Here is a 27,004-nt window from a genome sequence, read left to right as displayed (position 1 = left end):
TTCATTAGAGCCTTTGTGAGATCATGTAACACTTCTCTGTGGCAAGATAGCCCTCCAGTAGGATCTGTCATGGGAAACAGGAACTAAAGGGCAAACCAGGCGAACTGTTTAAAATCTGCAAAGAACTCGCCAGTCCTACTGCAGTCTCCACTTCTCTCCTCCCATCCCTGACACTCTATACTTCATTGACTTTCCACTTCTTACCCAAAATGCAGGACATCCTGTCCTCACTCTCCTCTACTTCCCTTCCCTCCTACTCTCCTCTTTCTCACCCATAGTGCCGGGTGAGGTCTCTATACAAGTCCTCTCTATGAAAGTCTCCTTCAAACAGGTTCTCACCTGCTCTTCCAGAACCATCAAGGACAACATTGCCTCCCTTGCGCCTTGGCCGATTTCTGTAATTACTCCTTTGCCATTGGCTTCTTCCCGCTATCCCTCAAGCACTCCCTTGTGATTCCCCTCTTTAAAAAGCCCTCTGAAGACCCCTCCTGCCCAACTAACTTCTGCCATATCTCCCTACCCCCTTCCTGGGCAAACCCTTAGAAAAGCTGGTCATCTCCCAACTGACCCAACATACTGAATATGTTGGTTGTCTCCACGACCATCAGTCTGACTTCAGAGCAGCTAGAGGCACGGAAACAGCTCTACTGAACACCTGTGAAGACCTGCTCTCAAATCTCTATTCCAACACTCCATCCGTTCTTATCCTTCTGGATCTTTCCTCTGCCTTCGACATGGTCAATCATGCCACCCTGACTAATCAACTCTATGACACCCTTGGCATCACTGGTTGACCTCATTCCTCTCCGTCCGTCCTTCCCAGGTTCAACTGGCCCATTTTCTCTCCCCTATCGCACTCTCCATGTGCAGCGTCCATCAAGGCTCTATCCTCTCGCTGTGGCTCTTCAACATCTACCTCGCCCGTCTGGCCCACCTGATCTCCTCCTTCTATCCCACTTCCAGTGTTATGCAGACACACAGCTCTCCTTCAAGCTTCCCTGTGCTTCCTCCACTTCCTCCTCTCTCATCGCTGACTTTCTGACTGCTATTCAGTCATGGTGTGCTGCCAATGATCTCTGCCTTAATACCAGTAAGACTAAGATGCTTCTCAATGGGACCCCTGCTCTCTCCTTCCCACTACCCTCTGGCCTCCCTTTATGGGTCCCCTCCCCTCACCCTCTTGTGAGGCAAAAAACCTTAGTGTCATCTTTGACTCCTCTCTCTCCTTCTCTCCTCACATTGCGGAACTTGCCAAGACAGTCCACTATCAGATGCACCTCCTCAGAGGCATTCTCTATTCCGAACCTTCCGCCAGAAACACAATGTCTCTAGAGCTCTGGTCCTATCTAGGCTGGACTACTGCACAGCTTCTTCCTCAATACTCCTTTATCCTCCCTTCACCCCTTCAACTAATCCAGAATAGGACTGAAAGACTTATCCTTGGCATCAAGCCCACAGACCGCATCTCTCCAGCCCTACAATCTCTCCACTGGCTACCGGTTGTGGCTGGGATCAAATCCAAGACCCTCTGCATCATCCACAAGGCTTTCTGTGCCCTGGGATCCCGCTACATCCAACTCTCTCTCCCTAAATACCTCCCTGCTAGAGCCTTTCGCTCTTCTTCTTCCAGCTCTCTGCAGATCAGACGTTTCTCTAAGCAGAGAGTTGGGGGTAGATCTCTCTCCGCCGCAGGAGCCTCCCTTTGGAATTGTCTCCCTGACCCTCTCAGGCTTCAGCCGAATCTCCTTAGGTTCCAGAAGCTCCTCAAAACCCTCCTGTTCTCTTCTTCCATCCCTCTCCCCCTCCCCTGCTAACACCCCTATCTCCCGCAGTGACTGGCTGCCTGGTTCCCTCTGAGTTCTACAGGGCACAGGCCCCCTCCTCTGCAGTCCACCCCCCTCCTCACTGGCATTTGGGCCCTCACCCCCTGCACCCCATGCAATTCCCTAGCACTTGCCCTCCTGTCCTCTCCTTAGCACTCAGATAGCCCTTGCGCCCTCCTCCCCCCGCCCCTTTCACTTGCACTTTCTCCTCTTTACACTGCACTTCCGTTCCGACGCTTGCACTTCGCATTCACACCGACTAGCACTTCCCCCACCCCGTCTCCCTTGCACTTCTTCTTACTGCACTTGCACGATTCGAATGTCACAAGGCCTAGTAGGACCGTTATTGTTATGTTTCTCCCTTGTCCCCCACCACACTTTTTTGTCTTGTGGTGCCTTGACACACCATTTGTTGTATAGACACCTTACAAATATCCAATAAATAAAAATACAATAAATTACAAAAAAGGACTAGCCTCACATCACAGTGCTGCACACCAAAGAGCTTTTGGTGCTATGGGTCTGAGAAAGGGGCAGGGTTAGTGCAAACTGGGTGCTCACCACAGTGGGTGAAGGGTTCTACCATCTTGTTTCTCTCTGTACCCCACTTTCTTTCCTGTTCCTTCCACTTCCCTTGGCACAAAGTACTTGAAGTATGATGCAAGAAGGCAAGAACCCCTAGTCACCAGGTATGGGATTGAACCCCTTAAAGCAGGCTTGTGTTATATCGTGTTTCATATTCCATTGCCCTGGTTGCTGGATGCAAGGTGTGTGTGTGTGTGTGTGTGTGACCTCATGAGAGAATTCTGAGTGAATGTTAGAATGTTTATACATGAAGAGGCTTCCAGAGAGGCAATTGAAGGAAGGGAGCCTGGGTGGTGGGAGCCAGTGAGTCTTACCCAGTCTATACTGAATCCTACTGAAGATTTTACTGATTTAAATGAAAAAAAGGAACTTCATGCCAATTTACGTGACTACCAGTGCATCCCTCAATTTTACAGTGGCGACAAGCTGGTCAGAAACTGGACTCAGAAGTGCTGAAACTTGAAAATTAGTAGTGATAAAAGAAGAGTCTATCTGCTGCAGGGGGTGCAGGAAGAAGAGTGTTAGGGTCACTGCCCCTGAGGGCTCCCCCTGGGCTAGCAGAATAGTGGGCTGGCTGAAGTCCCAGGGCAAATGTACATCTATAGCCCCTGCATGGCAGAAGAAATGCTGGCAGGAGAAGTGCCAGCCTGAAGGACCCAGGTGCCCAGCCCGAAGGACACAGGGCAAAGGAGAGGACTAAGAATACTAACAGGAGGAACACTGCTGAACCTAGTGGCAGCAGCACCCAGGAGAGGTCCTTCAAACCTGTTCAGGGGCACCCAGTGCCAAAAGAGGGGCACCCCAATGAAGTGGGGAGCAGGGACACTCCTTTGACCAAGCGGGGTTAACTGTTACCAGTAAGGACGCACTGTTGGTCTGCGAAGGTCCTGGGAGGAAATGGCAGGAACACAGTCCACCCAGGAAAATTCTGTTTGTGTTAGTTGGTTGTCCGTGCATGCTGTTTAACTGACGTACCTGCTGGGGCCTAAAACAGACTTGCTGCGCCCATTGGCTTTCAGGAGCTCCGTCATGCTCGGCCGAATGGAGTGGAGTGGTGACGTCAGCAATGCTGCTGCCTGGGACAGTGAAGGTCGGAATGTGTCCAGCGACCTGTGGTTGCCAGGAGCCGAACATAAGATTGAGAGCGGGATTGATGACCACGTCGGAGTAAAGGACCTTCCTGCGTGTCTCTGGATACAGCAATCATGTGTCACGGAAGAGTCACGATAGAGTGAATTCTGTGGATGGATAACGGAGTATCAAGTATTTGCTCCGGTGTACCGATAGGAAGCAGAGCTTGAGGCAGAGAAACAGAACGGTTTGGGAGCAAGTGAGTCTTATCCAGTCTGTACTGAGCCTTACTGAAGATCTTACTGATGTAACTGAATAAAGGAACTTCATGCCAACCTACATGACCTCCCGAGCATCCTTCAATATAACAGCTTGCTTTTGTCCTGTGGACGTTTGCATATAAAAGATGGGGTCTCCCACACCTTCTGGGATTCACTTAGGGATCCTAACAGACTGGTTAAGTCCCTTTTGCATCTTTTTCCTCCAGGAGCATATAGTCTTTAAACTCCTTGTTGCGTTTCTTGCCTGCTTCTCCTGACAGTTGAAATCCCTCAGTTCTGCACCATTGCATTTTGCATTGTTCTGGCTTTCCTGCAGTACAGGGGTGGGTTTTTATAGTGTTTTTATAGGTGTTCTACAATGGATGTTAACTAACCTTTAAAATGAAATCTAAGACTTAACCACCTAACACCTCTTAAACTATAATTAGTAGATGCATATGCACGCGTATAGACATTCAATAAATGAAATACATATTTATTAGAAAGGCTCACATTAAAAAGCTGCATGTCAGCTGCACCACCGCGAATCATTTCAATATTAGTATTAGGTTTTTCAAGGATCAAAGTCATAAGACCACCTCATGGCCTTCCACGGTTACTACTTACCGCTAATGTTGTTCAGATGCCAGCTTTCCTGGAAAAAGAGGATTTCAAAATCTTTAACAAATTGAGACCAATCTATATCAACAAGCTTAGACGCAATGACCACAATATTTCAAGATCAGTGTTTAAGATACATGCACCTAATCTAGGCCACCTCAATAAATACTGCATCCATCTCATGATGGATCAAGAGAGTCGCTGTACTTCAGTCAAGCTTGATTACGTTATGTGTGTATGGAGCACATGTAACATATTGAGAGACATTTACCTGCTTACATGGAAGAGATGGCATGTTCCTTTTATTATTATTAGTATGGTATTTATTGAGCGCGGACATAGCTTTGAGAAGCAACAGTGCCCTTTACAGAGGTAAACGACAATACAGATGCATAACGGAGAGCTTTACAGAGGTGTTCAACATTACAGATAAATTACAACTTATACAAAACAAAGCCCTATGAGCCGCTCTCGGAATAAGCAACTCTGACCACATTTCCAAAATCAGAAGAGCACACTATTGGCTTCCCCTCAAAGCCAGAGTCATCTTCAAAACTCTGTGTATCAGGTTGAAATGCCTCCACAAAAAAGCGCCCATTTATTTAAACCATACCACTGACAGGAAAGAATTCACCAGATCCCTAAGATCTAACAAGCATTCACTCTTAGCAATACCCCGCTACAAAAACACTAGAGCAGGGGACAGCAACTTCCAATACCTAGCCCCCAAACATTGGAATTCACTACCACTCACCATCAAAAATTAGGAAACACTCACAGGCTTCAGAAAACTGTTAAGAACCTTGCTATTCAACATATATCAATAACAACCGCCATTACAATATATGTAAATAGCTGTCTACTTGTACATAGCACTCTGCATTGCATAATTCTGTGTTTCATTCTTTTACTTTGCTAATTGTCTTTGATCTGTTATTGTAACCACGCCATAATGGCCCACTGAAATGTATGCCTTATAAGCTGTCTGTAGCCTCGCCGTGATACCTAAGGGTCTGGGCGTGTCATCAAATGCTTTTCAGAGGTAACAGAACAGATATACGGTGGGGGTAGGATACAGAGGGGCACAGAGGAGGGGCACAGCTTTACTGGGAGGTGGGGAGGAGAGGAGTGGGTGGCATCTAATGAGTCAGTTAGAGAAAGGGCGGCGTGATGGCCTAGGTGTTGAGGAGGAGAGTCTCCTTGAAGAGGTGGGTCCGGAGTTCTTTTCTGAATTGTAGGAGCGTGGGGGCGAGTATGATGCTGACGGGGAGGTGGTTCCATAGTCTAGGGGTGTAGGCAGAGAAGGCTTGTTTTCTGGTCCTTTCCTTTTTGCAGCAGCAGATTTTAAGTCTGACTGTATCCTTGCTTCTGGTGGTGTGCTGTCCTCCAGAGATGCTGCAAATCTCTGTGAGGTACCTGGGTGATTTGAGGGTGACTGCCTTATAGATGATGCAGCAAGACTTGAAGGAGATTTGTGCATGCAGTGAGAGCCAGTGAAGGTCAATGAGGGCTGGGGTGCTGTGGCTGTATCTACGTAGACCCTTGATGAGTCGTGCAGCCGCATGTAGGACACTTTTCAGGGGCACAAGAGAGGACGACAGGAGACCTTTGAGTAGTGCATTGGCCCCATCCAGGGTGGGTCAGGACCAGTGCTTGAACGGTGGATCTAAATCTGTCCGGGGGGAGAAGGGCTTGCCTTTCATCAGGAAGGAGAGCTGATACCAAGCTGTCTGAGTTTTCTCAACTATGTGTGTTTTGAAGGAGAGGTGTTTGTCGATGTAGAACCCAAGGGACTTCACACAGGAGTTGAGCTTGGATGTGAAGCCCTCAGAGTTCATGGTTGATAGCCAGGTCTGTATGTCTCGGTGTACATTGTTGTTGATGAGGAGTAGGAATTCTGTCTTGGAGGAGTTAAGCTTCAAGCATGCACTGGACATCCAAGACTGGATCAGCGAGAGGCATGTTTTAAGCATATGGATGCTCTTGACGGAATCCTTGCATTCCTGAGGACGTGATGTTGTGTCTGCTAGCATGCATAACTATGAGGCTATGTGCATGCGTGTGCCCAGTGCCCTCTTGCACAGACATCGTCAGCCTTTTAGACATATAGGGAAGGATATAACAGTATAAGCTATGATAAGATGTCCTACTTTAGAAGGTACCCATACTAAACACATTAGTTAGATAAGCAACTTTTTACATGTCCTTTGCAGTGGATTGATTTTGGAGTGTGCACTTATGTCAAAAGTAAAAGGTGCTTTATTCGAACATTTTGTAAAAATGAAATGCACGCTAAGTTACTGATTGCTGGAAACATATGGGCCTCATTACACGGACGGTGGTAACCATGGCGCTATTAGCGCCATGGTTGCCGCCGGTATTTTACAGAGTCCGCCATGGTGAATGGCGGAGTTACTGCCCTATTCCAAGGTGTGTGGGGGCGGTAATTCCCCATTCACCATGGCACTTCCCCATTCCCATTTCTGCCCCCATAGGGCTCAATGGGAATGGGGAAGTCCGTAATTACGGTACCGCAAATTGCGGTACCGCAATTACCTTCAAGGTCTCTTTACGGGTCCCTACTTTAACGGCTGGTACAGACCAGCCGTTAAGGTCGGGAGCCGCAAAGGGACCTCGTAGTAAGGCGGTAAGGGTTTACCGGCACTGGTACCCTTACCGCCATCCGTGTAATGAGGCCCATAGTCATTTAAATTGCTATTTCACACACTGCAAATGTTCAACATAGCCTACACTATATTTCAGTGGCGTAAACATGTAATTACATTCAATAAGAACCTAATTGATTAATTTGGCAATCTTTTATTTTCTTAGCTCAAATACACAGAAGACTACTATGAACAGCAAAAAGGAAAAGGAAGCTTCCCTGCCCTGATTACCCCAGCTTACCAAATCGCCAAGAAAGCCAATGAGCTTGCGAGTGACGTAAGTGCACCAGCCGACGTGCTCCTACAGATCACACAATTAATTACGTCGGTGGGGAATGCAGTTTCATGGGGATAATCCTCATATGGAAAGGTTGCGGGGCATTGGTGGAAGGATGCACTCTCCCCAGGAAAGCAAATGCCTGACCACAAGTTCCCCAATAGTCTTTATGATCCTTTAGAATTAAGACCCCAAATGAAATATGTACTTTGTAGGACCTTCTTACTGTAATATTCATATGTAGCATGTCAGTGTGTTCTTACTGTGAGCTTGAATATTGTGTCACATCCTGGTGCACATAGAGATATGAAGAATTCTGAGTATGCCATTGTTCTCTCACTGTGAACTTGAATATCTATCATGCCATAGTGGCTTTGGCATGAGATGATAAGCGTTGCGTGCCATAGTGAGCTTAACATGACCCAGACCGATTAGCATGCCGATTAGCATGCCATTGGACACTTTCTGTTCTGAGAACTCGAATATATAGCACTTCATAGTGCCTTTATGTCCAGGTGGACAATTATGTGTGCTATTGTGAACTCAACATGAACCATACTCTTCAGCATGTCGTTGTAGACTTAATTGTGAGCTAGACTATTGAACATGTGATGCTGCTCACATTGTGAGCAAGACTACTGAGCAAGCCACCATGCCCTTATTCTGATGTGGAATACTTTGTAAGTCATAGTGCTCTTACTGCAAGCTAGACCTATTAAGAAAATGAAAGTGGTACCCTTGTGGTCAGGGGGGGGGGGCTTCTTCCATGATTTGACCCGTACAGTTAATTCCTTTCTTTGGCACTCGGGCGCGGTCTGCCTAAAAATCGATACCTTGTCTACCCCCATACTAACGGGGGCTTTAGTGCCCCTGACTTTCTTAAATACTGTCTGGTATCCCAAATCCAATATACTTCCTACTGGTTTAATACAACGGACCCTCCCCCGCATGTCCGACTTGAGAAACTTGCGGTCTGTGACCGCGACATCCGCTCCTTAGTGATACAACCCGCTCCCCTGGCACTGGACTCACAGAATCCGGTCGCCTGCTCATCCCTCGCATTGGCGAAAACGTGGAGGCTGACCGGATCTGCTTATGCCTTCCATGGCAACCTCCCTCTTTGGAATTTCCCCGGGGGGTCCCACGGGTTCCACCAGGCACGGTTCGTCGCTGGGCTGACGCGGGCTACGAGTTGCTGCGTGATGTCTTTGACCAGGGTATATTTGTTGAATGGCCCGATCTCCCATTGCCCTTGAGGAGTGGCCAGAGTGTATGGCTCCAATATTCATCCCTCCGCAGGACCCTCAAGCGTAATTACCAAATGTTCCCCGCATTACCACTAGACGACCCTGCCATGGAGGAGCTCACCTCCCCCTGGCCCACGAGGGGCAAAATGTCCAGGTTATAGACTATGTTGCAATCCAGATCTGTCCCAGACTTTGCTAAACTGAAGCGTGCGTGGGAGGTAGACCTTGGTGTTGAAATGTCGGATGAGCGCTGGGCACACCTATGCGAGCGCACACATCGAGTGTCCTTCAACTCCCGGTTTAAACTTATTCAGTTCAAAGTATTACATAGGTTCCATTACACCCCGATCAGATTACATCGCATGTCCAGTGATCACCCTTCTAGCTGCCCTAGATGCGGTCAGGATGATCCCGACTACATTCACATGAATTGGTCCTGCCCCCGCCTCTCACAGTTTTGGGAGGCAGTTTGCTCGACGGTGTCTGCTGTGCTCGACCACCCCATTGTTCCTTCCCCGGTGGTATGCCTCTTTCATGACCTCCCAGGCCTCTCCCGGAACTCCAAAAAACTAGCAGGCCTCTGCCTGCTTCTCGCGGTGCGATCCATCCTGCTCTGCTGGCTTCGCCCCTCACCTCCCACACACGCCCAATGGCTAAGAGCAGTCACGTGGGCCTCGGACTCTGAAGAAGCCTGGCTCAGGTCCCGTTCTTACATGTCCGACCTCAACACGACACCGGATGCCTCTCCCCCACCTACTTCCTCCCACCAGCTCGGGTCCTCACCCCATCATAGTTTTCTGTTACCCTCCCCATGCTGTAATTGTGCCTATTGATTGTGTTATTATGTGAAGCAACCTCTGCGCACCTACACTGTGTACATTGTATTCATATTGTATTTGCCTGACGCTGTTCGCCTGTGTTTTGCTGCCACGCTGAATAATAAAAAGAAGTTTAAAAAAAAAAAAAAAGAAAATGAAAGTGCTCTTACTGAGACCTGAATATATAATATGGCTCTCAGTGTAAGATACACTATTCGAAATGCTCTGGTGCCCTTATTCTGATGTAGAATAATTAATTACTAATTCATTGTGCTCTTACTGCAAGCTAGACCTATTGAGAAAATTAAAGTGCTCTTACTTAGACCTGAATATATCATAGGGCTCTCAGTGTAAGATACACTCTTCGAAATGCTCGGGTGCCCTTATTCTGATGTAGAATAATTACTAATTCATAGTGCTCTTACTGAGCCCTGAATATATCATAGGGCTCTCAGTGTAAGATAGACTATTAGGCATGCACTGGTGCCCTTATTCTGATGTAGAATAATTACTAATTCATAGTGCTCTTACAGAGCCCTGAATATATCATAGGGCTCTCAGTGTAAGATAGACTATTAGGCATGCACTGGTGCCCTTATTCTGATCTAGAATAATTACTAATTAATTGTGCTCTTACAGCAAGCTAGACCTATTAAGACAATGAAAGTGCTCTTACTGAGACCTGAATATAGCATAGGGCTCTCAGTGTAAGATAGACTATTAGGCATGCCCTGGTGCCCTTATTCTGATCTAGAATAATTATTAATTAATTGTGCTCTTACTGCAAGCTAGACCTATTAAGAAAATGAAAGTGCTATTACTGAGCCCTGAATATATCAAAGGGCTCTCAGTGTAAGATAGACTATTAGGCATGCCCTGGTGCCCTTATTCTGATCTAGAATAATGACTAATTCATAGTGCTCTTACTGAGCCCTGAATATATCATAGTGCTCTTACTGCAAGCTAGACCTATTGGGAATATTATAGTGCTCTTACTGAGGCCTGAGTATATCACAGTGTAAGTTAGACTGTTCGGCATGTCATGGTGTCCTAACTGTGATATTGCATTTGTTTCAAGTAATGTGCTCTTACTGCAAGCTAGACTAGTACGCCTATCATGGGGCGCTTACCTTCACCTGACTATTTAACATATCATGGTTCTGTATCACCAACATTGGACGTAAAGCATGCCACTTTTTACTTACAATTAGCTCAAATATTTAGCAAGCCATGCTGCCCTTACTGCAAGCTTATCTGTTGAGGATATCACTACTCCCTTACTTTGCGTTACAATATGTCGCAAGTCACTGGGTTCGCACAGGCAGATATTCGTTTGTCATCTGGTGGTGGTTATTTTGCATTGCAGTGGAACTACTGGTCGCCCCATATTGTGTTTGCACTGTGCTATGGCCAGAATCAATGAATTGGTCATGAAGGTCTCACTTGGACGAAGGTCTTGGTCAGGACCTGTCTGCTTCCTTGTGCTAAGCGCACTATTTGTCAGCATGAGATGGTGCTATATTGGTAAATGCCATTTTAGCAACACGTGAAGATACTGTTACCGTAAGGTAGCATTCTAAACTGAAGGTGAAGGTTTTCTCACAGCGAACCATAGCATTTCCCAGCGTGCTAATGTTAAGTGACTTCAATTCGGCACTCCAACTAAGTCAACGCCGAGTCTGGGATGCTCAAGGAAAGTCCTTAATTATATATTTTTATGACAAGTTCATAGACCTGGATGATAAACCCTTGTATAATGCCCCTCTCTTTGAATCCCCCTGACCTCACTGAGCCAAGAAGTAGGTTTGTTTTGCAAATTAAAAGATTTATTTTACAAATTAAACAATATATATATATCACACTTTTATAAATAGATTAATATTTGATAGCACACTTATGAATATAATGTTGATCAACAATGGATAATATTACACTAGCACACTTATTTAATTACTTAGGAGTTGGTATAGAAAGGATAAAGTCTGAGAATGCTTTTATGGGTTCAAGGAAATGCAATGATGGAAAAGAATGCAGCACAGAAATAACTGAGATGGTTTCCACAAGAGATAATATGATCACTTTTCCCCTTGTGGTGATTCACTCCTCCCCTTTGCAATATAAGGTGATGGAAGGGGAGCACACAGTTTTCAGGAATACAATCACAATGCACTACCAATTCCAGTTCCCCGTAGCAAGCTTAGAGCAACCGGTATGCTTTTAAACAGTCAACAATACTTTTAAATGGGATTTGCAATGAAGTGAAAATATGCTAAAAATTTTAATTCCCTATAGGAGATTCAGGGTAGGTGATAGCTACTTAAGATTGGTTCAGGTCAACACTATCAGTGATTCATGAGGGATTATCAGGTTGAAAACGGATTTCAGCAGTTGCAAGCAAAAGACAGCTATTATTGACAGGTGAAGAAGTTTGAGTCAAATTTGCAATTCGCAGCACTTTTTCCGAGTGCGTAAAGCGCGATTACTGAAAAACTATAAGGAGTAGAAAGTCAGTTTATGGCTTGTTGGAAAGCTGAGGATCTTAGCTTTAAGATGAAAGTTAAATCTCGTTCCTGTATGGTTCAAAAGATACGGCCGATTTTGTGGAGGTAGATTTTCAGAAATGAAATAATGATTCAGAATGGCAAATGACACTTTCACAGCTTTAAAGTCACAGAATGAACATGTGATTTCTAATGCAGTTCTAGGCAGGTTGAATTGAATGGGATAAGCTTATTTTAAACTAATAGATGACTATACACAGTTTTGGCTGGGTACTCACAATATAAATTTGAAATAGGCTGTCAAGATCTGGTCAGGTTGGCTGCGGTTTCCTCGCCACGGGACGGTCTCTGGCACTGGTTCTGCTCACAGCGATCTGGTCTGGTCTGGTCTCGGTTCTGGATCTCCGGTTCCGGTCTCGGCACTGCACAGCGGTCTGGTCTGGTCTGGTTTCGGTTCTGGATACAGCTCTGCTTTATGGGTTCTGGCACACGGTTCTAGCCAGAATCAAACAGCTCGCCTGGCTGTTGAATAGTTTGGTTAGGTGGCTGGATTCTGAGGCCTGCTGAGAAGGATTCAGCTTTTGGACTAGGCCTCTCTGCTGCAAGTTCTGAAGTCTGGATTCTAAGTTCTGGTTCTGGGGTCTTCTGGATATTGTCTGGTCCGGCAAAGTGCTTCGCAAGAAATCAGTTTGAAGTGGAAAGTGAATGTTCCTTCCTGGGTCTCAGTGGCTCTTTTTATGTCTTTTGAAAATGGGTGTGTGCGTGGGCATAACTAAGCCTGCCCCTCACAACTTATCATTGGCCAAGTTCTCCTCTCTCCCTTGATTGGAGGAAGGAAATGGAGTGTCATCATGATGAGGTATGTTTATGGGTCAGAGGATCCTCCCCTTGTCACTGTGCACACAAATCTATTTTTGATCCAAATGCATATTTATCTATGTACAATTTTTCTAATATTATATGTCCAGTTAACATATTTTCTATAGCACCAAACTATCCGATCCCTTTCTTTGTAAGATGCCGTGTCCACTTCTGACAGAATTCTGCCCTTTTCATCCAGAACACAACCTCTAAACCTTTCCAGAATTTACACAAATGTGCGCAAGGAATATGGGCATCAGATGATGAAGTGTCAGATTTTTAACATACAGACATTTGGAGTAATACCCTATTGTCCGCTACTACCCCCATAACATACCACAGAGTCCTAATACCTCTTAAAATGTGCACAGAAAAATCACAGAAATAATGATATTATTTACATAATTTTTACACTTCCGTACTATGAATTATCCATCTTTTTAAAATTATGCTCTGGCCCAGATGGGTGTGGTTTAGGTTCCAAAGCACATGGGGGAATTTCTGTCTGTCCCCGCCTCCAGCTCAGGTGGCTCCCAGAGGCAGCGCCCCTCCCATTTCCTTCCAAGAGGAAGCCATTTACGACCCCTGATTTAGCATTTGCCTGAGCCAAGGAAAGTTCATTGTTCTGTTTTCCTGCAGCCTCCTCCCCTGAATCAATCAGAGAGGTGTTGTCTCCTTTTGGTGGGGGCAGCAGAATGCAGCCAGGCCTGTGAACAGTAGGTGTTAAGAATTCTCATTAACCAGCAAGGCTTTGAAGTTTCCAGCTAACTCAGGTTCCTTGTCAGCTCCTGAAATACAGTTCTCCTGTCAGAGTTTAAACCGCTAGCGCCGGTTAGTGTCAAACGCCGGTACTGCACCCATTTTTGGGAGCTGTCTGGAATGAATGCATTTCGGATTTTGAACAGCACCATATTTCTTTGCACTGGTTTTTGCTCTGTGTGTAGCCAAAGGATAGGGCCTGGCAATGGTCTCTTGTATTAACAATGACAGAGGCAAAAATGGATGGCAACCTATTTTTCATGTTTTCCCTGTGCATTTTCTGGTGAGTTCTGGCCATCATGATGTTTTCAATGCCAGTAATGCACAGTTCTGTGGCAGGGCTTGGATGCATGGGTAAAAACATCCCACACTAAGGCGCTCTTATTTTGAGATGGAATCGTTGCTCATCAAGTGAGCATGCGTTTGTGTTCTTACGGTGAGCAGGGCGCTCAATGGGGAGTCTTTGTTGAGACAGAACCTTTGGCCACCAAGTGACGGTGCTCTTAATGTGAGCAATAGCCTTTGGTCTGAAGGTGATGGTGCGCTTACAGTTAACCATAATGTTTTCTCTGCAATGCATGGTACAGCACTCCTATTCTGAGCTATAGCCTTTGGTTAGCCTGTTATGGTGATCATGTCTCCTATCCTCTTGAAACACCACTCACCCTGAAGACCATTACCACGTGTGGTAACTGGAAAGGCCTACAGTCTGCATGATTTAGAATCACACGGGTCTTTTATTCATTCCCTATTCGGAGGCAAGTGCGGTATTACCACCTTGAGTAATACTGCATGGGTAATAGCGTATGTGGTACGCCATTTGTTTGGAGGTAATTACCACCATGCAACCGCATTCAGATGTTGTGGCTATGGGTTTCGAAACCAATAAGAGTGTGAGGTAGTAAAACATGCGGTAAGGCAAAATATTTTGCCATTACCGCAGCACTGGTAATGTGGTCCTTGGATTCCCTTTACCACTATTGCACTTTTCAAAGGTGATTGGCCCCACCTCAGGCATTGAGCAAATCGGGCTTCAGCCCCTCCCGAAATGTGAGATGAGGGGCGGAGCTGAAACCCGATTCGTACAATCAAATGTCTCTGTTATTCGGAGAGGGGAAAGGAGCCTTTCCTGAAACAGGCGACTTTAAAGTGTTACTGTGTTTCTGCAGAAAAATGTATTTGCACAAACACGGCAAAACTTGAAAGATGGTAGTTTCAAGAAAGGCTTCCCTCACCTCTCTACCGAACAAACATCAAATGCACACACCAGCCCCTCCACACTGATGTGTGCAGGGTCAGACTGGGGCAAGAAATAGGCACGGACACCCAAAAAAAAGTGGGCCACCCGTCGCCTCAAAAAAGTGGCCCACCCCTCGCCTCACGACCCTTGACCTCTGATGACATCAACGGAAGTGATGTTCTTTGACCCACCCCAAAGTGACATCCCAGGAAGCGATGAAACATGACCTTTCACCCCTTGACAAAACAGGAAGTGGCATCAAATAGCATTGCTCCTAAGTACACTACGTAAAATATGGAAAAATATGGTTTTGCCCATGCCGGGCCCGGTTTTGCAAAAAAAAGAAAATGCACTTTTTTTTCTTTTTTTTTTTTTTCAAAACCGGCTCAGGCATGGGCAGAAACCAGCCCCCACTTCCCAGGGACGATTTCATCCTAGCCACGGACCGAAAGGCCGAGGGGCCAAACCGACCTTGGATGTGTGCGAACATTGTATGTTCTTTCACGTCTAAGGGGAAGGGACGGATGTGCACACTTGCTTCTTGTTAGACAGAGACGTGAGGAAAGCCTTTTCTGAAACTAGCAGTGCATGTTAGCTCATTGTGTACGTAGTTATGCATGTGTGCGAGGAGTGTGTATGTAATGTATGTAATGTATGTGTGAATGAGTGAGTGTGTGTGAATGAGTGTATGGTATAATGGGGGCTGGGTGTGCATGAAAATGAGAGGTAAATGGGATGTTTAAAGGAGTGAGTGAATGTGTAATTGTGTGTGCGCCTATGTGTAATGGTGGGCTGCTACCATTTGATACCCATGCCAGATAACCCTTGGGGTAGAAGAGAGGGGGCAGAGCCTCTTCATTTGCCATGGCCATTTTCTAAAGTGGCCCCTTCCGTCACATGTTAGCCCTCCCCCCGAAATGTGTTTTTCGTTGCATCCCTACCCCCCACCTGTTGCACTGACAGCAAGATGGAGTCATTTTAATCATGTTTACCTGGACTTCGAAATGTCTCCTCTTGGAACAGACACAACTTTGCCCCTATGTGTAAGGTGAGTGGAGCTGCTTTATGTGCAAGATGAGAGGAGGTGCGTTATGCACAAGATGAAAGGAGCTACTTTATGTGAAAGATGAGAGGAGCTGCTTTATACGCAAGATGGGAGGCGCTGCTTCAAGCACAAGATCAGAGGAGTTGCTTTATACGCAAGATGGGAGGAGCTGCTTTATGCGCAAGATGAGAGGAGCTGCTTTATGCGCAAGATGGGAGGCGCTTCTTCAAGTACAAGGTCAGAGGAGCTGCTTTATGTGCAAGATGGGAGGAGTTGCTTTATGCACAAGATAAAAGACGCTGCTTTATGTGCAAGATTAGAGGAGGTGCTTTATGTGCAAGATGAGAGGGGCTGCTTTATGTGCAGGATGGGAGGCACTTTATGTGCAAGATGAGAGGAACTACTTTATGTGCAAGATGAAAGGCACTGCTTTATGTGCAAGATAAGAGAAGCTGCATTATGCACAAGTTGAGAGGAGGTGCTTTATGTGCAAGATGAGAGTAGCTGCTTTATGCGCAAGATGAAAGACGCTGCTTTATGTGCAAGATGAAAGGAGCTGCTTTATGCGCAAGATGGGAGGCGCTGTTTATGTGCAAGATGAAAGGAGCTGCTTTATGTGCAAGATGAGAGGAGCTGCTTTATGCACAAGATGAGAGGAGCTGCTTTATGTGCAAGATGAGAGGAGCTGTTTATGTACATGGTGAAAGGAGCTGCTTTATGTGCAAGATGAGAGGAGGTGCGTTATGCACAAGATGAAAGGAGCTACTTTATGTGAAAGATGGGAGGCGCTGCTTCAAGCACAAGATCAGAGGAGTTGCTTTATGCGCAAGATGGGAGGAGCTGCTTTATGCGCAAGATGAGAGGAGCTGCTTTATGTGCAAGATGAAAGGAGCTGCTTTATGCACAAGATCGGAGGCGCTTCTTCAAGTACAAGGTCAGAGGAGCTGCTTTATGTGCAAGATGGGAGGAGTTGCTTTATGCACAAGATAAAAGACGCTGCTTTATGTGCAAGATTAGAGGAGGTGCTTTATGTGCAAGATGAGAGGGGCTGCTTTATGTGCAAGATGGGAGGCACTTTATGTGCAAGATGAGAGGAACTACTTTATGTGCAAGATGAAAGGCACTGCTTTATGTGCAAGATAAGAGAAGCTGCGTTATGCACAAGTTGAGAGGAGGTGCTTTATGTGCAAGATGAGAGTAGCTGCTTTATGCGCAAGATGAAAGACGCTGCTTTATGTGCAAGATGAAAGGAGCTGCTTTATGCGCAAGATGGGAGGCGCTGTTTATGCGCAAGATGAAAGACGCTGCTTTATGTGCAAGATGAGAGGAGCTGCTTTATGCGCAAGATGAAAGGAGCTGCTTTATGCACAAGATGAGAGGAGCTGCTTTATGTGCAAGAGGAGAGGAGCTGTTTATGTACATGGTGAAAGGAGCTGCTTTATGTGCAAGATGTGAGGAGCTGTTTTATGCGTAAGATGAGAGGAGCTGCTTTATGTGCAAGATGAGAGGAGCTGCTTTATGCACAAAATGAGAGGAGCTGCTCTATATGCAAGATGAGAGGAGCTGCTTTATGTGCAAGATGGGAGGAGCTGCTTTATGCACAACATTAAAGGCGCTCCTTTATGTGCAACATGTGAGGAGCTGATTTATGTGAAAGATTAAAGGAGCTGCTTTATGTGCAGGATGAGAAGAGCTGCTTTATGTACACGGTGAAAGGAGCTGCTTTATGTGCAAGATGAGAGGAGCTGTTTTATGCGTAAAATGAGAGGAGCTGCTTTATGTGCAAGATGAGAGGAGCTGCTTTATGTGCAAGATGAGAGGAGCTGCTTTATGCACAACATGAAGGGTGCTGCTTTATGTGCAAGATGAGAGGAGCTGTTTTATGCGTAAAATGAGAGGAGCTGCTTTATGTACAAGGTGAAAGGAGCTGCTTTATGTGCAAGATGAGAGGAGCTGTTTTATGCGTAAAATGAGAGGAGCTGCTTTATGCACAAGATGAAAGATGCTACTTTATGTTCAAGATGAGAGGAGCTGCTTTATGCACAAGATGAGAGGATCTGCTTTATGTGCACGATTAGAGGAGCTCTTTATGTACATGGTGAAAGGAGCTGCTTTATGTGCAAGATGAGAGGAGCTGTTTTATGCGTAACTTGAGAGGAGCTGCTTTATGTGCAAGATGAGAGGAGCTGCTTTATGCACAAAATGAGAGGAGCTGCTCTATATGCAAGATGAGAGGAGCTGCTTTATGTGCAAGATGGGAGGAGCTACTTTATGCACAACATTAAAGGTGCTCCTTTATGTGCAACATGAGAGGAGCTGATTTATGTGAAAGATTAAAGGAGCTGCTTTATGTGCAGGATGAGAAGAGCTGCTTTATGTACAAGGTGAAAGGAGCTGCTTTATGTGCAAGATGAGAGGAGCTGTTTTATGTGTAAAATGAGAGGAGCTGCTTTATGTGCAAGATGAGAGGAGCTGCTTTATGTGCAAGATGAGAGGAGCTGCTTTATGCACAACATGAAGGGTGCTGCTTTATGTGCAAGATGAGAGGAGCTACTTTATGTGCAAGATGAGTGGAGCTGCTTTATGCGCAAAATGAGAGTAGCTGCTTTATGCGCAAGATGGGAGGAACTGCTTTTTGTACAAGATGATAGAAGCTACTTAATGTGCAAGGTGAGTGGAGCTACTTTATGTGCAAGATGGTAGGAGCTGCTTTATGTGCACGATGGGAGGAACTGCTTTGTGTACAAGGTGAGAGGACCTGTTTTGTGTGCAAGATGAGAGGAGCTGTTTTATGCATAAGATGAGAGGAGCTGCTTTATGTGCAAGATGAGAGGAGCTGCTTTATGCACAAAATGAGAGGAGCTGCTCTATATGCAAGATGAGAGGAGCTGCTTTATGTGCAAGATGGGAGGATCTGCTTTATGCACAACATTAAAGGCGCTCCTTTATGTGCAACATGAGAGGAGCTGATTTATGTGCAAGGTGAGAGGAGCTGATTAAAGATTAGAAGAGCTGCTTTATGTGCAGGATGAGAAGAGCTGCTTTATGTACAAGGTGAAAGGAGCTGCTTTATGTGCAAGATTAGAGGAGCTGTTTTATGCCTAAAATGAGAGGAGCTGCTTTATGTGCAAGATGAGAGGAGCTGCTTTATATGCAAGATGAGAGGAGCTGCTTTAAGCGCAAGATGGGAGGTGCTGTTTATGTGCAAGATGAAAGGAGCTGCTTTATGCGCAAGATGGGAGGCGATGTTTATGTGCAAGATGAAAGGAGCTGCTTTATGTGCAAGATGAGAGGAGCTGCTTTATGCACAAGATGAAAGATGCTACTTTATGTTCAAAATGAGAGGAGCTGCTTTATGCGCAAGATGAGAGGAGCTGCTTTATGGGCAAGATGAGAGGAGCTGCTTTATATGCATGGTGAAAGGAGCTGCTTTAGGTGCAAGATGAGAGGATCTGTTTTAGGCGTAAGATGAGAGGAGCTGCTTTATGCACAATATTAAAGGCGCTCCTTTATGTGCAACATGAGAGGAGCTGATTTATGTGCAAGATGAGAGGAGCTGATTTATGCGCAAGATGAGAGGAGCTGCTTTATGTGAAAGATGGGAGGAGCTGCTTTATGCACAACATTAAAGGCGCTCCTTTATGTGCAACATGAGAGGAGCTGATTTATGTGCAAGATGAGAGGAGCTGATTTATGCGCAAGATGAGAGGAGCTGCTTTATGTGAAAGATTAGAGGAGCTGCTTTATGTACATGATGAGAAGAGCTGCTTCATGTACAAGGTTTTATGCGTTAAATGAGAGGAGCTGCTTTATGTGCAAGATGAGAGGAGCTGCTTTATGTGCTAGATGAAAGGCACTGATTTATGTGCAATGGGGGAGGAGCTGCTTAATGGGCAAGATGATAGAAGCTACTTCATGTGCAAGGTGAGTGGAGCTACTTTATGTGCACGATGGGAGGAACTGCTTTGTGTACAAGGTGAGAGGACCTGTTTTGTGTGCACGATGGGAAGATCTGCTTTATGTGCCAGGTGAGAGGAGCTGATTTATGTGCATGATGGGAAGCTCTGCTTTATGTGCCAGGTGAAAGGAACTGCTTCATGTGCTAGATGGGAATCTCTGCTTTATGTGCAAAATGGGAGGAGCTGCTTTATTTATTTATTTATATTTTATTTATATATTTATTACGCGCCACAGCTCGCGAGCATCAGGGCGCGACAAAAACACGTAAGACGGAGTTCACAGGACTACATAAAGAAGAAAAGAGGAGGACTCAGGACAGTCCAGGCTGAAAAGAAGTTAATTACCGGAAGAGTAACGTTTTCAGCTGCTTCCTGAATAAGGAGTGACTGCTTTCCAGTCTAAGATTGTCTGGAAGCTCGTTCCAGAGTGCAATGGCTTTAGTGGGGAAAGCTCTCCCGAGTCCGTTAGCCTTGATTCTAGAGTGGTTGACTTTAAGTAAGCCTTTTTTAGCTGATCTGAGGCAACGGCTTGGTTCGTACCAGCAAAATTCCCTTTTAAGGTAGGAGGGGGCCGTGCCGAATAGACAGCGATGGACGAGAGTCAGCGATTTGAATTTGATACGCTCCTCTATAGCGAGCCAATGAAGACCTATTCGGTCGTGAGTGATGTGCTCGCGCTTGGATTTGCCGGTGATAGTTCTAATAGCATTGTTCTGGATTATCTGGCATTGTTTGATGCAGGAGTTACTTGACCCAAGCATCAACGCATTCCCATAATCCAGTCGGGACAAAATTGTGGCTCTAGCGATGGTAGCGCTATTTTTGGCGTTGAGATATGGCCTGATACGGCGTAATAGTCTCTGATAGTATTGGCAGTTCTTTTTAAGGTATGAGACCTGTGCGTCTGCTCCTAGTGAGGATTGTAGGTATATGCCAAGAGTTTTCACTTTGCTTGATACTACAATGTTGGAGTCCTTGATAGTGAAGGACGAATAGACTGGGCCTAGCTTGGATAACGCTTTTGTGGATCCAAATGTCATAAGTTCAGTTTTTGAGCCATTTAGACACATCCAGTGGGCCTTCATCCAGCATTCTATAGTGTTATAGACTGCTGACAGCCTGTTGTTATCTGTAGCATGGTCTCCGCTGAGTTCTATGATCAGTTGTGTATCATCTGCGAAGTTGGTAAAGTAGATGCCCAACTGCGATAGAAGGGCGCAGAGACAACGAATATAAAGATTAAATAGAAGAGGTGAAAAGCTGGCGCCTTGTGGGACGCCGCAGTCCACCGGGTTCGTACTGGAGGAATAACCACCCCAGGTGATTTTAGATTTTCTGTTCTCCAAGAAAGAGGATATCCACTCAATGGCCTCATCGGCACAGTTTCCTGCTTTTCCCAGGGCCTCGCGGAGCTTTCCATGATCTAGTAAATCAAAGGCCGCTGAGAGGTCCAACAGGATGAGCAGGCCGGCCTTTCCTTTGTCGACGATTTCCAGCATTTTAGACTGAAGGTCAAGTAATGCAGATTCTGTGCTGTGTGCACTTCTAAATCCTGATTGCTGGGGATGTAACAAATCGTGCTTATCTACGTATTCTTGGAATTGATGTGTAGCTAATTTATCAAGAATCTTCAGCAAAAAATTACAATTTGTGATAGGTCGAAGGTTAGCTGGGTTTTGCTGGTCTAGGCCAGGCTTTTTTAACAATGGTGTGACCGTTACTGTTTTTAGACTAGTAGGAACAGTCCGGTCTCTAAAGGACGAGTTTGCCATACGGCAAAGGAAAGGTGAGAAGATGGCTATATTGTCTAGGATGAATTTAGGGGGCAGTATATTTTCAGGGCATGAAGTGCAATTCATGTTAGAGAGAGTGTCTGACATAGTTTCTAGTGTTATTGATGTGAATTGAAACTTAGGTATTTTAATTTCGGGGGCTACCTTGTTGATCATCAGAGTGGTGTCAGTGATGGAGCAATTTAAGATGGTATCTCTGGCTTTTGAGATTTTTTGTGCAAATGCAGTTTGGACTTTTTCACAGTCCAACATGGTAGGCTGGAAGGGAGGAGTGAGAGTGGGTGGCTTTTCGAAGGTTTTTAAGATTTGGAACAACTTTCCTGTGGAGTTGGATGCACCTGTAATTTGTTCATTATAATAGTTTTGCTTTGTTTCAGTTATTTTGTTTCTATACAGAATGTCATATTCCTTCCATTTGTCTTTATTAAGTTCTGTGGGGGTTTTAAGCCACTGTCTTTCAAGTTTCCTCTTGGCTGTTTTGAGGGAGCCAAGTTCCGCGGTGTACCAATGTTGGTGGTTAGGATTGGCGCGTGCTTGTTTATTTTTTAATGGGGCAGTTTTATCTAGTAGCTCTTGGAAGTGATTATTGTATGTGGAGATGATACTGTCGCAGGAATCATCATCTGTGGTGTTACTCATAATGTATGAGATCCCCTGCGAGAGAATATCTGGGGTGATTTTCTTGAGATTTCTGCTTAGGATAGTTTTGGGTGTGTTGTCGGGAAGGGTTTTTTTAAATGACAGTGAGAGTGTGGCTTCAATTTTATAGTGATCGCTCCAGATACAGGGCTGTGTATTTGTAACTGTGAGGTCTATGTTATTGGTAATAACCCAATCAAGTTGGTTGTTTGAATTGTTGGTCGGACCTTTGTTGGCGATCGAATAACTAATGTCGGAGAGGTGTTTTTCTAGGCTGATAGCCTCTTTGTCAGTTGGATTTCCCCTCCATCTATTTAAGTCACCCAAAAGGAGTGTGCCTGAGTTCTTTCCTTTGAGATTGTTAAGTATAAGACAAAGATCGTCGTTAAAATCAGATATGAGTGAGGGGGGTCTGTATATTACAATGAAATTGATACAATTTTTTTGAGAAGGGGTGAATTTAAGATGGAGAACTTCGCTTTATGTGCAAGATGGGAGGTGCTTTATGTGCAAGATGAGAGGAGCTGATTTATGTGCACAAGAGGAATCTTTGCTTATGTGCCAGGTGAGTAGAACTGCTTTAAGAGGGAAGGTAGTACAGCACCGGCCCGCCCCCTTCCATGACGTAACTCTAGGAGACTAAAAATATTTTTACTGCTCCTTTTAAAAACGTCATGGCAATCCTCTAGAGAGTACGTAGGATTTATGAGCCTGAATGTGGCAAATGACAGGCCGCTAGGTGCATGTGGTTTGAAATAAAAAGAGCTAGAAATACACTTTAACTGCTGGTGGTAGAAGTGCTGATTGAAGCTTGCATGTATTACTCAGCTGATGATAGGTGCTCGTGCATGCAAATCTATGCTGTTTATCCACATGGGAATATTTCCTTTTTGTGTTAACTTTTAATACTTTTTGGTCCAATTTTGTTTTGAAAAATAGCGCTCCTCTCGTCATGTTGTTTAATAACCTGGGCATTTGTCCATCTTTGTACCATCATACTTGCTCATTCTCTTTGCCCCTTTCTTATCCCACCCAGGAAGGTGCAGAATGAGACATGTCTTCTTTTTGGCATAAAAAGGCCACAGATTCATTTTCACAACATAGCAAATTCAAACACTGCAGACAACTTTGTGAAAATAGTTCTGGAGGTGTGGAAACTGCTCCGTGTCCAAAACCTGCTTCCCTCTTTTCTGAACGAAGTCCACAGTAGGCGCAACGCCCCCAACCCTTCGTGTCTGAGCCCCTCCTGCCCTTGCAGGTGTCCCTGGGCTGGGGGAGTGCCGTTTATTCGGGGGAAGCTGAGCCCTCATTGCTACCACCAGCGCCCCGCCACTTAGGTCCCCAAGGAGTGCTGGTCCTGAGAAGAGCGAAGACCCTTCCGGCTTTCCCACAGCTCATTCGGAGTCTGTGGGCCTCATTACGACCCAGGCGGTAAGTTACCGCCTGGGCCGTGACTTTACCACCATGGCGTAAACTACGTTTACGCCATGGTGGTTGGCGGACTTACCGCCCCATTCCGACCTTGGCGGGGCGGTAAGTCCCCAATCCCCATTTACCCTTCCCCATTCCCATTTTTGCCCCATAGGGCATAATGGGAGTGGGGAAGGCGTTAATTACGCCACCGTAAATTACGGTGGCGTAATTAACTCCATGGTCCCTTAGCGCCATGGATTTTAACACCCGCTAAAAGCGGGTGTTAAAACCTCCATGGCGCTAAGGGACCTCGTAATCAGGCGGTAAGGGTCGGCGCTGTTAACGCTGCCGTTAACCCCTTACCGCCTGGGTCGTAATGAGGCCCTGTATCTTGCCACTGGTCACCAAAACACCACCTCGCCGTTCCGCAACGTCAACGGCCAGGCCTCACCATACCGCTGTTCCTTATATAGGGTGGGTGGGTGTAAAACTAAAACAAATCCTCCGGTGCGGTGGGCGTCCTTCTGCTCGAGGCTGGATACTCCTGCAGCAGTACGCCCGCTGGCTTATATGCCGCTTGGCACACCCTTTTCTTTTGTTGCCCTCTGCAGGCTTTCGCCTTAGTTTGGTGCGCTTACTCTAACCCTTCCCCTTACCAAGGGGAGAGCCAGGAGGACCCTGCCCAAGTTACCTGGGTGCCTCCTCCATCTTTTTCCATCGTCACCTTCATAACTTGGACATTTGTCCATCTTTGTACCATCATACTTGCTCATTCTCTTTGACCATTTCTTATCCCACCCAGTAAGGTGCAGAATGAGACATGTCTTCTTTTTGGCATAAAAAGGCAGCAGATTTATTTTCACAACATAATAAATTCAAAACACTGCAAACAACTTTGTGAAAATAATTCTGAAGGTGTGGAAACTGCTCTGTGTCCAAAACCTGCTTTCCCCTTTTCCGAACGAAGTCCACAGTAGGGCCAACTCCCCCAACCCTTCGTGTCTGAGCCCTGCCTGCGCTTGCAGGTGTTCCTGGGCTGGGGGAGTGCCGTTTATTCGGTGGAAGCTGAGCCCTCATTGCTACCACCAGCGCCCCGCCACTTAGGTCCCCAAGGAGTGCTGGTCCAGAGAAGAGCGAAGGCCCTTCCGGCTTTCCACTGGCTCATTCGGAGTCTGTATCTTGCCACTGGTCGCCAAAACATTGCCACGCCAAAGGTGGGTTACCGCCCACCGCGGCTCCCCTCTTTCCTACTTCCTAAATCCAGTGGCTTTGTGCACAAATTCCAGTAAAACATCCATGCCCAATGCTGACAAATACACTCTGTCCTTTGCATAGTCTACCGGGGACTTCACTTTGATCACGTCGGGCCTGATCTGGGGAAACCTCTTCCCCTGCAACATTTTCCCATTGCCCCATTCCGCTTCCTTCTTTCCTTTTCCACTGCTGAATGGCTTCCAGTGCCCCTCCATTCTTGCCTTGGAATGATCTCAGACCACCGAATCATGGTTTTCCCCAACTGAGAGGTCAACTTGTTTGTCATACTTCACCCTCAATATGTTCCTCTCTGCATTTTATTGGCCAAAGCTTCCCAACCAAATTCTCATTGCTCTGCCTGCCCTTGCAGAAGTTACCATGCTGGGGGAGTGCCGTTACCTGGCGGGTGAAGCTGAGCTTTATTCCTTTGTTAGAATTTTAAAAACCAACTTTGCCTTCCTTCCCCTTTGCATCAGTCCCACCATTTTAATTAGGCTAAACTCGCCAACCACAAGAATCTTTGGTCCGCCCACCATTGCCGGAGATCTTTTGCTGGGGGAGTGCCATTTCTGACAGGGGAAGCTGACCTTGTAATTCTTTTATTGAAGCCCCCCCTCGCCGTTGGGCTTCAAAGGGAGGCTCCCCATTTCCATTTTTATTTGTCATGTAGGCCCAAGGTCCCCGACCCTAATCCTCGGCGGATTGCCTGCCCTTGCAGGTGTTTTACTGGGCTGGAGGAGTGCCGTTCATGACCATGAGGAGCTGGGCCATCCTCTTATAAAATGGACCTCCTTCCACGCTTCTATTCCTTATGCAGGCTGACGCTCCCCAGCCACAGTCCCAGCAGACTGCCTACCCGCAGACAGTCCCAGGCTGGAGGAGTGCCATTCAAGACCCAGGGAATCTGAGCTTGTCCTTGTTTTATTTAGGTCTCCCTCGCCCATCTTTCTGGCACTTAAGTAGCGTCTTACTAAAACCTATACTGCTACCTACCAGATGCACCATCTCCGCTGCTACATGTTTATCGACCCCGGAAGGATGAAATGCTGAGTTGGCCTTGAATCTAAAACCTCACTCCCACTGCTATCGATGTACTCCAATGCATTGCTTAATACCATGCACTGCGTAATACCTTATTTTATAGAATGACACCTTTCCCAATTTACATTGCCGCTTTGGAAATGCATAAAACATGGCCCCCGGTCATCAATTCAGAAATCCCGCTATTCCCTGGGTCCGCCGTTACATTAAACAAATCTCATTGAGCTGGCCTTGACGGCCTGTTATCATAAGCTCAGAGATCTCGATATTCTCTGGGTCAGACGCAGCGTTAAAGACTCCTGATTCTCTTTAGATGAAAGCTGATGCTGCTCATGGTACAACTCATGCTGCTTTTTTTTTAGTCTTGTAAGACGATGCTACCTAACCTGAAAATCCTCATGTTGTTTCAACTCCTTTTATGTTGCTCAAAACTGCTGTCCAGTCATTTGGTCGACAGACAAATGGTCGACGCAATTTGGTTGAAAGACAAATGGTCGAATTTTTTATTTATTTATATATAAATTTTTCAGGTTTTCCTTTAGGAATAAAAGGGGTTTTTAGCAAAAAAAGGGGGTTGGGGGGGGGCCCCCCCAAAAAAAAAAAAGTGAAAATACAACAAAATAAATTCGACCATTTGTCTTTCGACCAAATTGCGCCGACCATTTGTCCTGTCGACCATTTATTTTCGACCAAATGACCTGTAACCCTCAAAACTTAACCCCCAATCGAACACAAAACGTATCCCCCTTTTTATTTTCAACCCATGGCGCTATGTTGTTCAACCCTAGCCCAGCTTAATTCCCCCATAGTTCCTTTTGCAGCGTACAAAATCCCGATCTTCCCTGGGTCAGATGCAACGTCACAGACTTCTTTTGTCTTTAATTGGAACCTGGTACTATGGCTGCCGCTTCGATAACCTCAAAGCTGATGCTTCGTAACCCCCAAACCTGGTACAACTATTGTTACTTCCCCTCATGTTATTGCTCAAAACCTACCCCCTGTCACGCTCTAAACGTATCCTGCCTTTTATTACATACCCATGGCGTCATATTGTTACCCTCAGCCAGCCACCGGGCAGGCAGATTCGTAAGTCCTGCCTAGCCCGTAATCATTATCTGTTACGCAAATCCT

General features: G+C 45.9%; 1 protein-coding gene across 2 annotated transcripts in view; it reads left to right on the top strand.

Moving 5' to 3' along the window:
* Nucleotides 1-27,004, top strand: part of NRAP (nebulin related anchoring protein) — a 515,982-nt gene that overhangs the window by 110,706 nt on the left and 378,272 nt on the right. For both annotated transcript variants that reach the window (XM_069611850.1, XM_069611849.1), the window contains exon 8: nucleotides 7,193-7,303. In XM_069611850.1, coding sequence (XP_069467951.1) covers nucleotides 7,193-7,303 — 111 coding nt within the window. The remainder of the gene's footprint in view (nucleotides 1-7,192; nucleotides 7,304-27,004) is intronic.

Source organism: Ambystoma mexicanum, chromosome 8 (genome assembly GCF_040938575.1).
Source record: "Ambystoma mexicanum isolate Mex_15411 chromosome 8, UKY_AmexF1_1, whole genome shotgun sequence".
NCBI lineage: Eukaryota > Metazoa > Chordata > Amphibia > Caudata > Ambystomatidae > Ambystoma > Ambystoma mexicanum.
The sequence above is the reverse complement of the archived record's forward strand: the minus strand, read 5'-3'. Positions and strand labels throughout refer to the sequence as shown.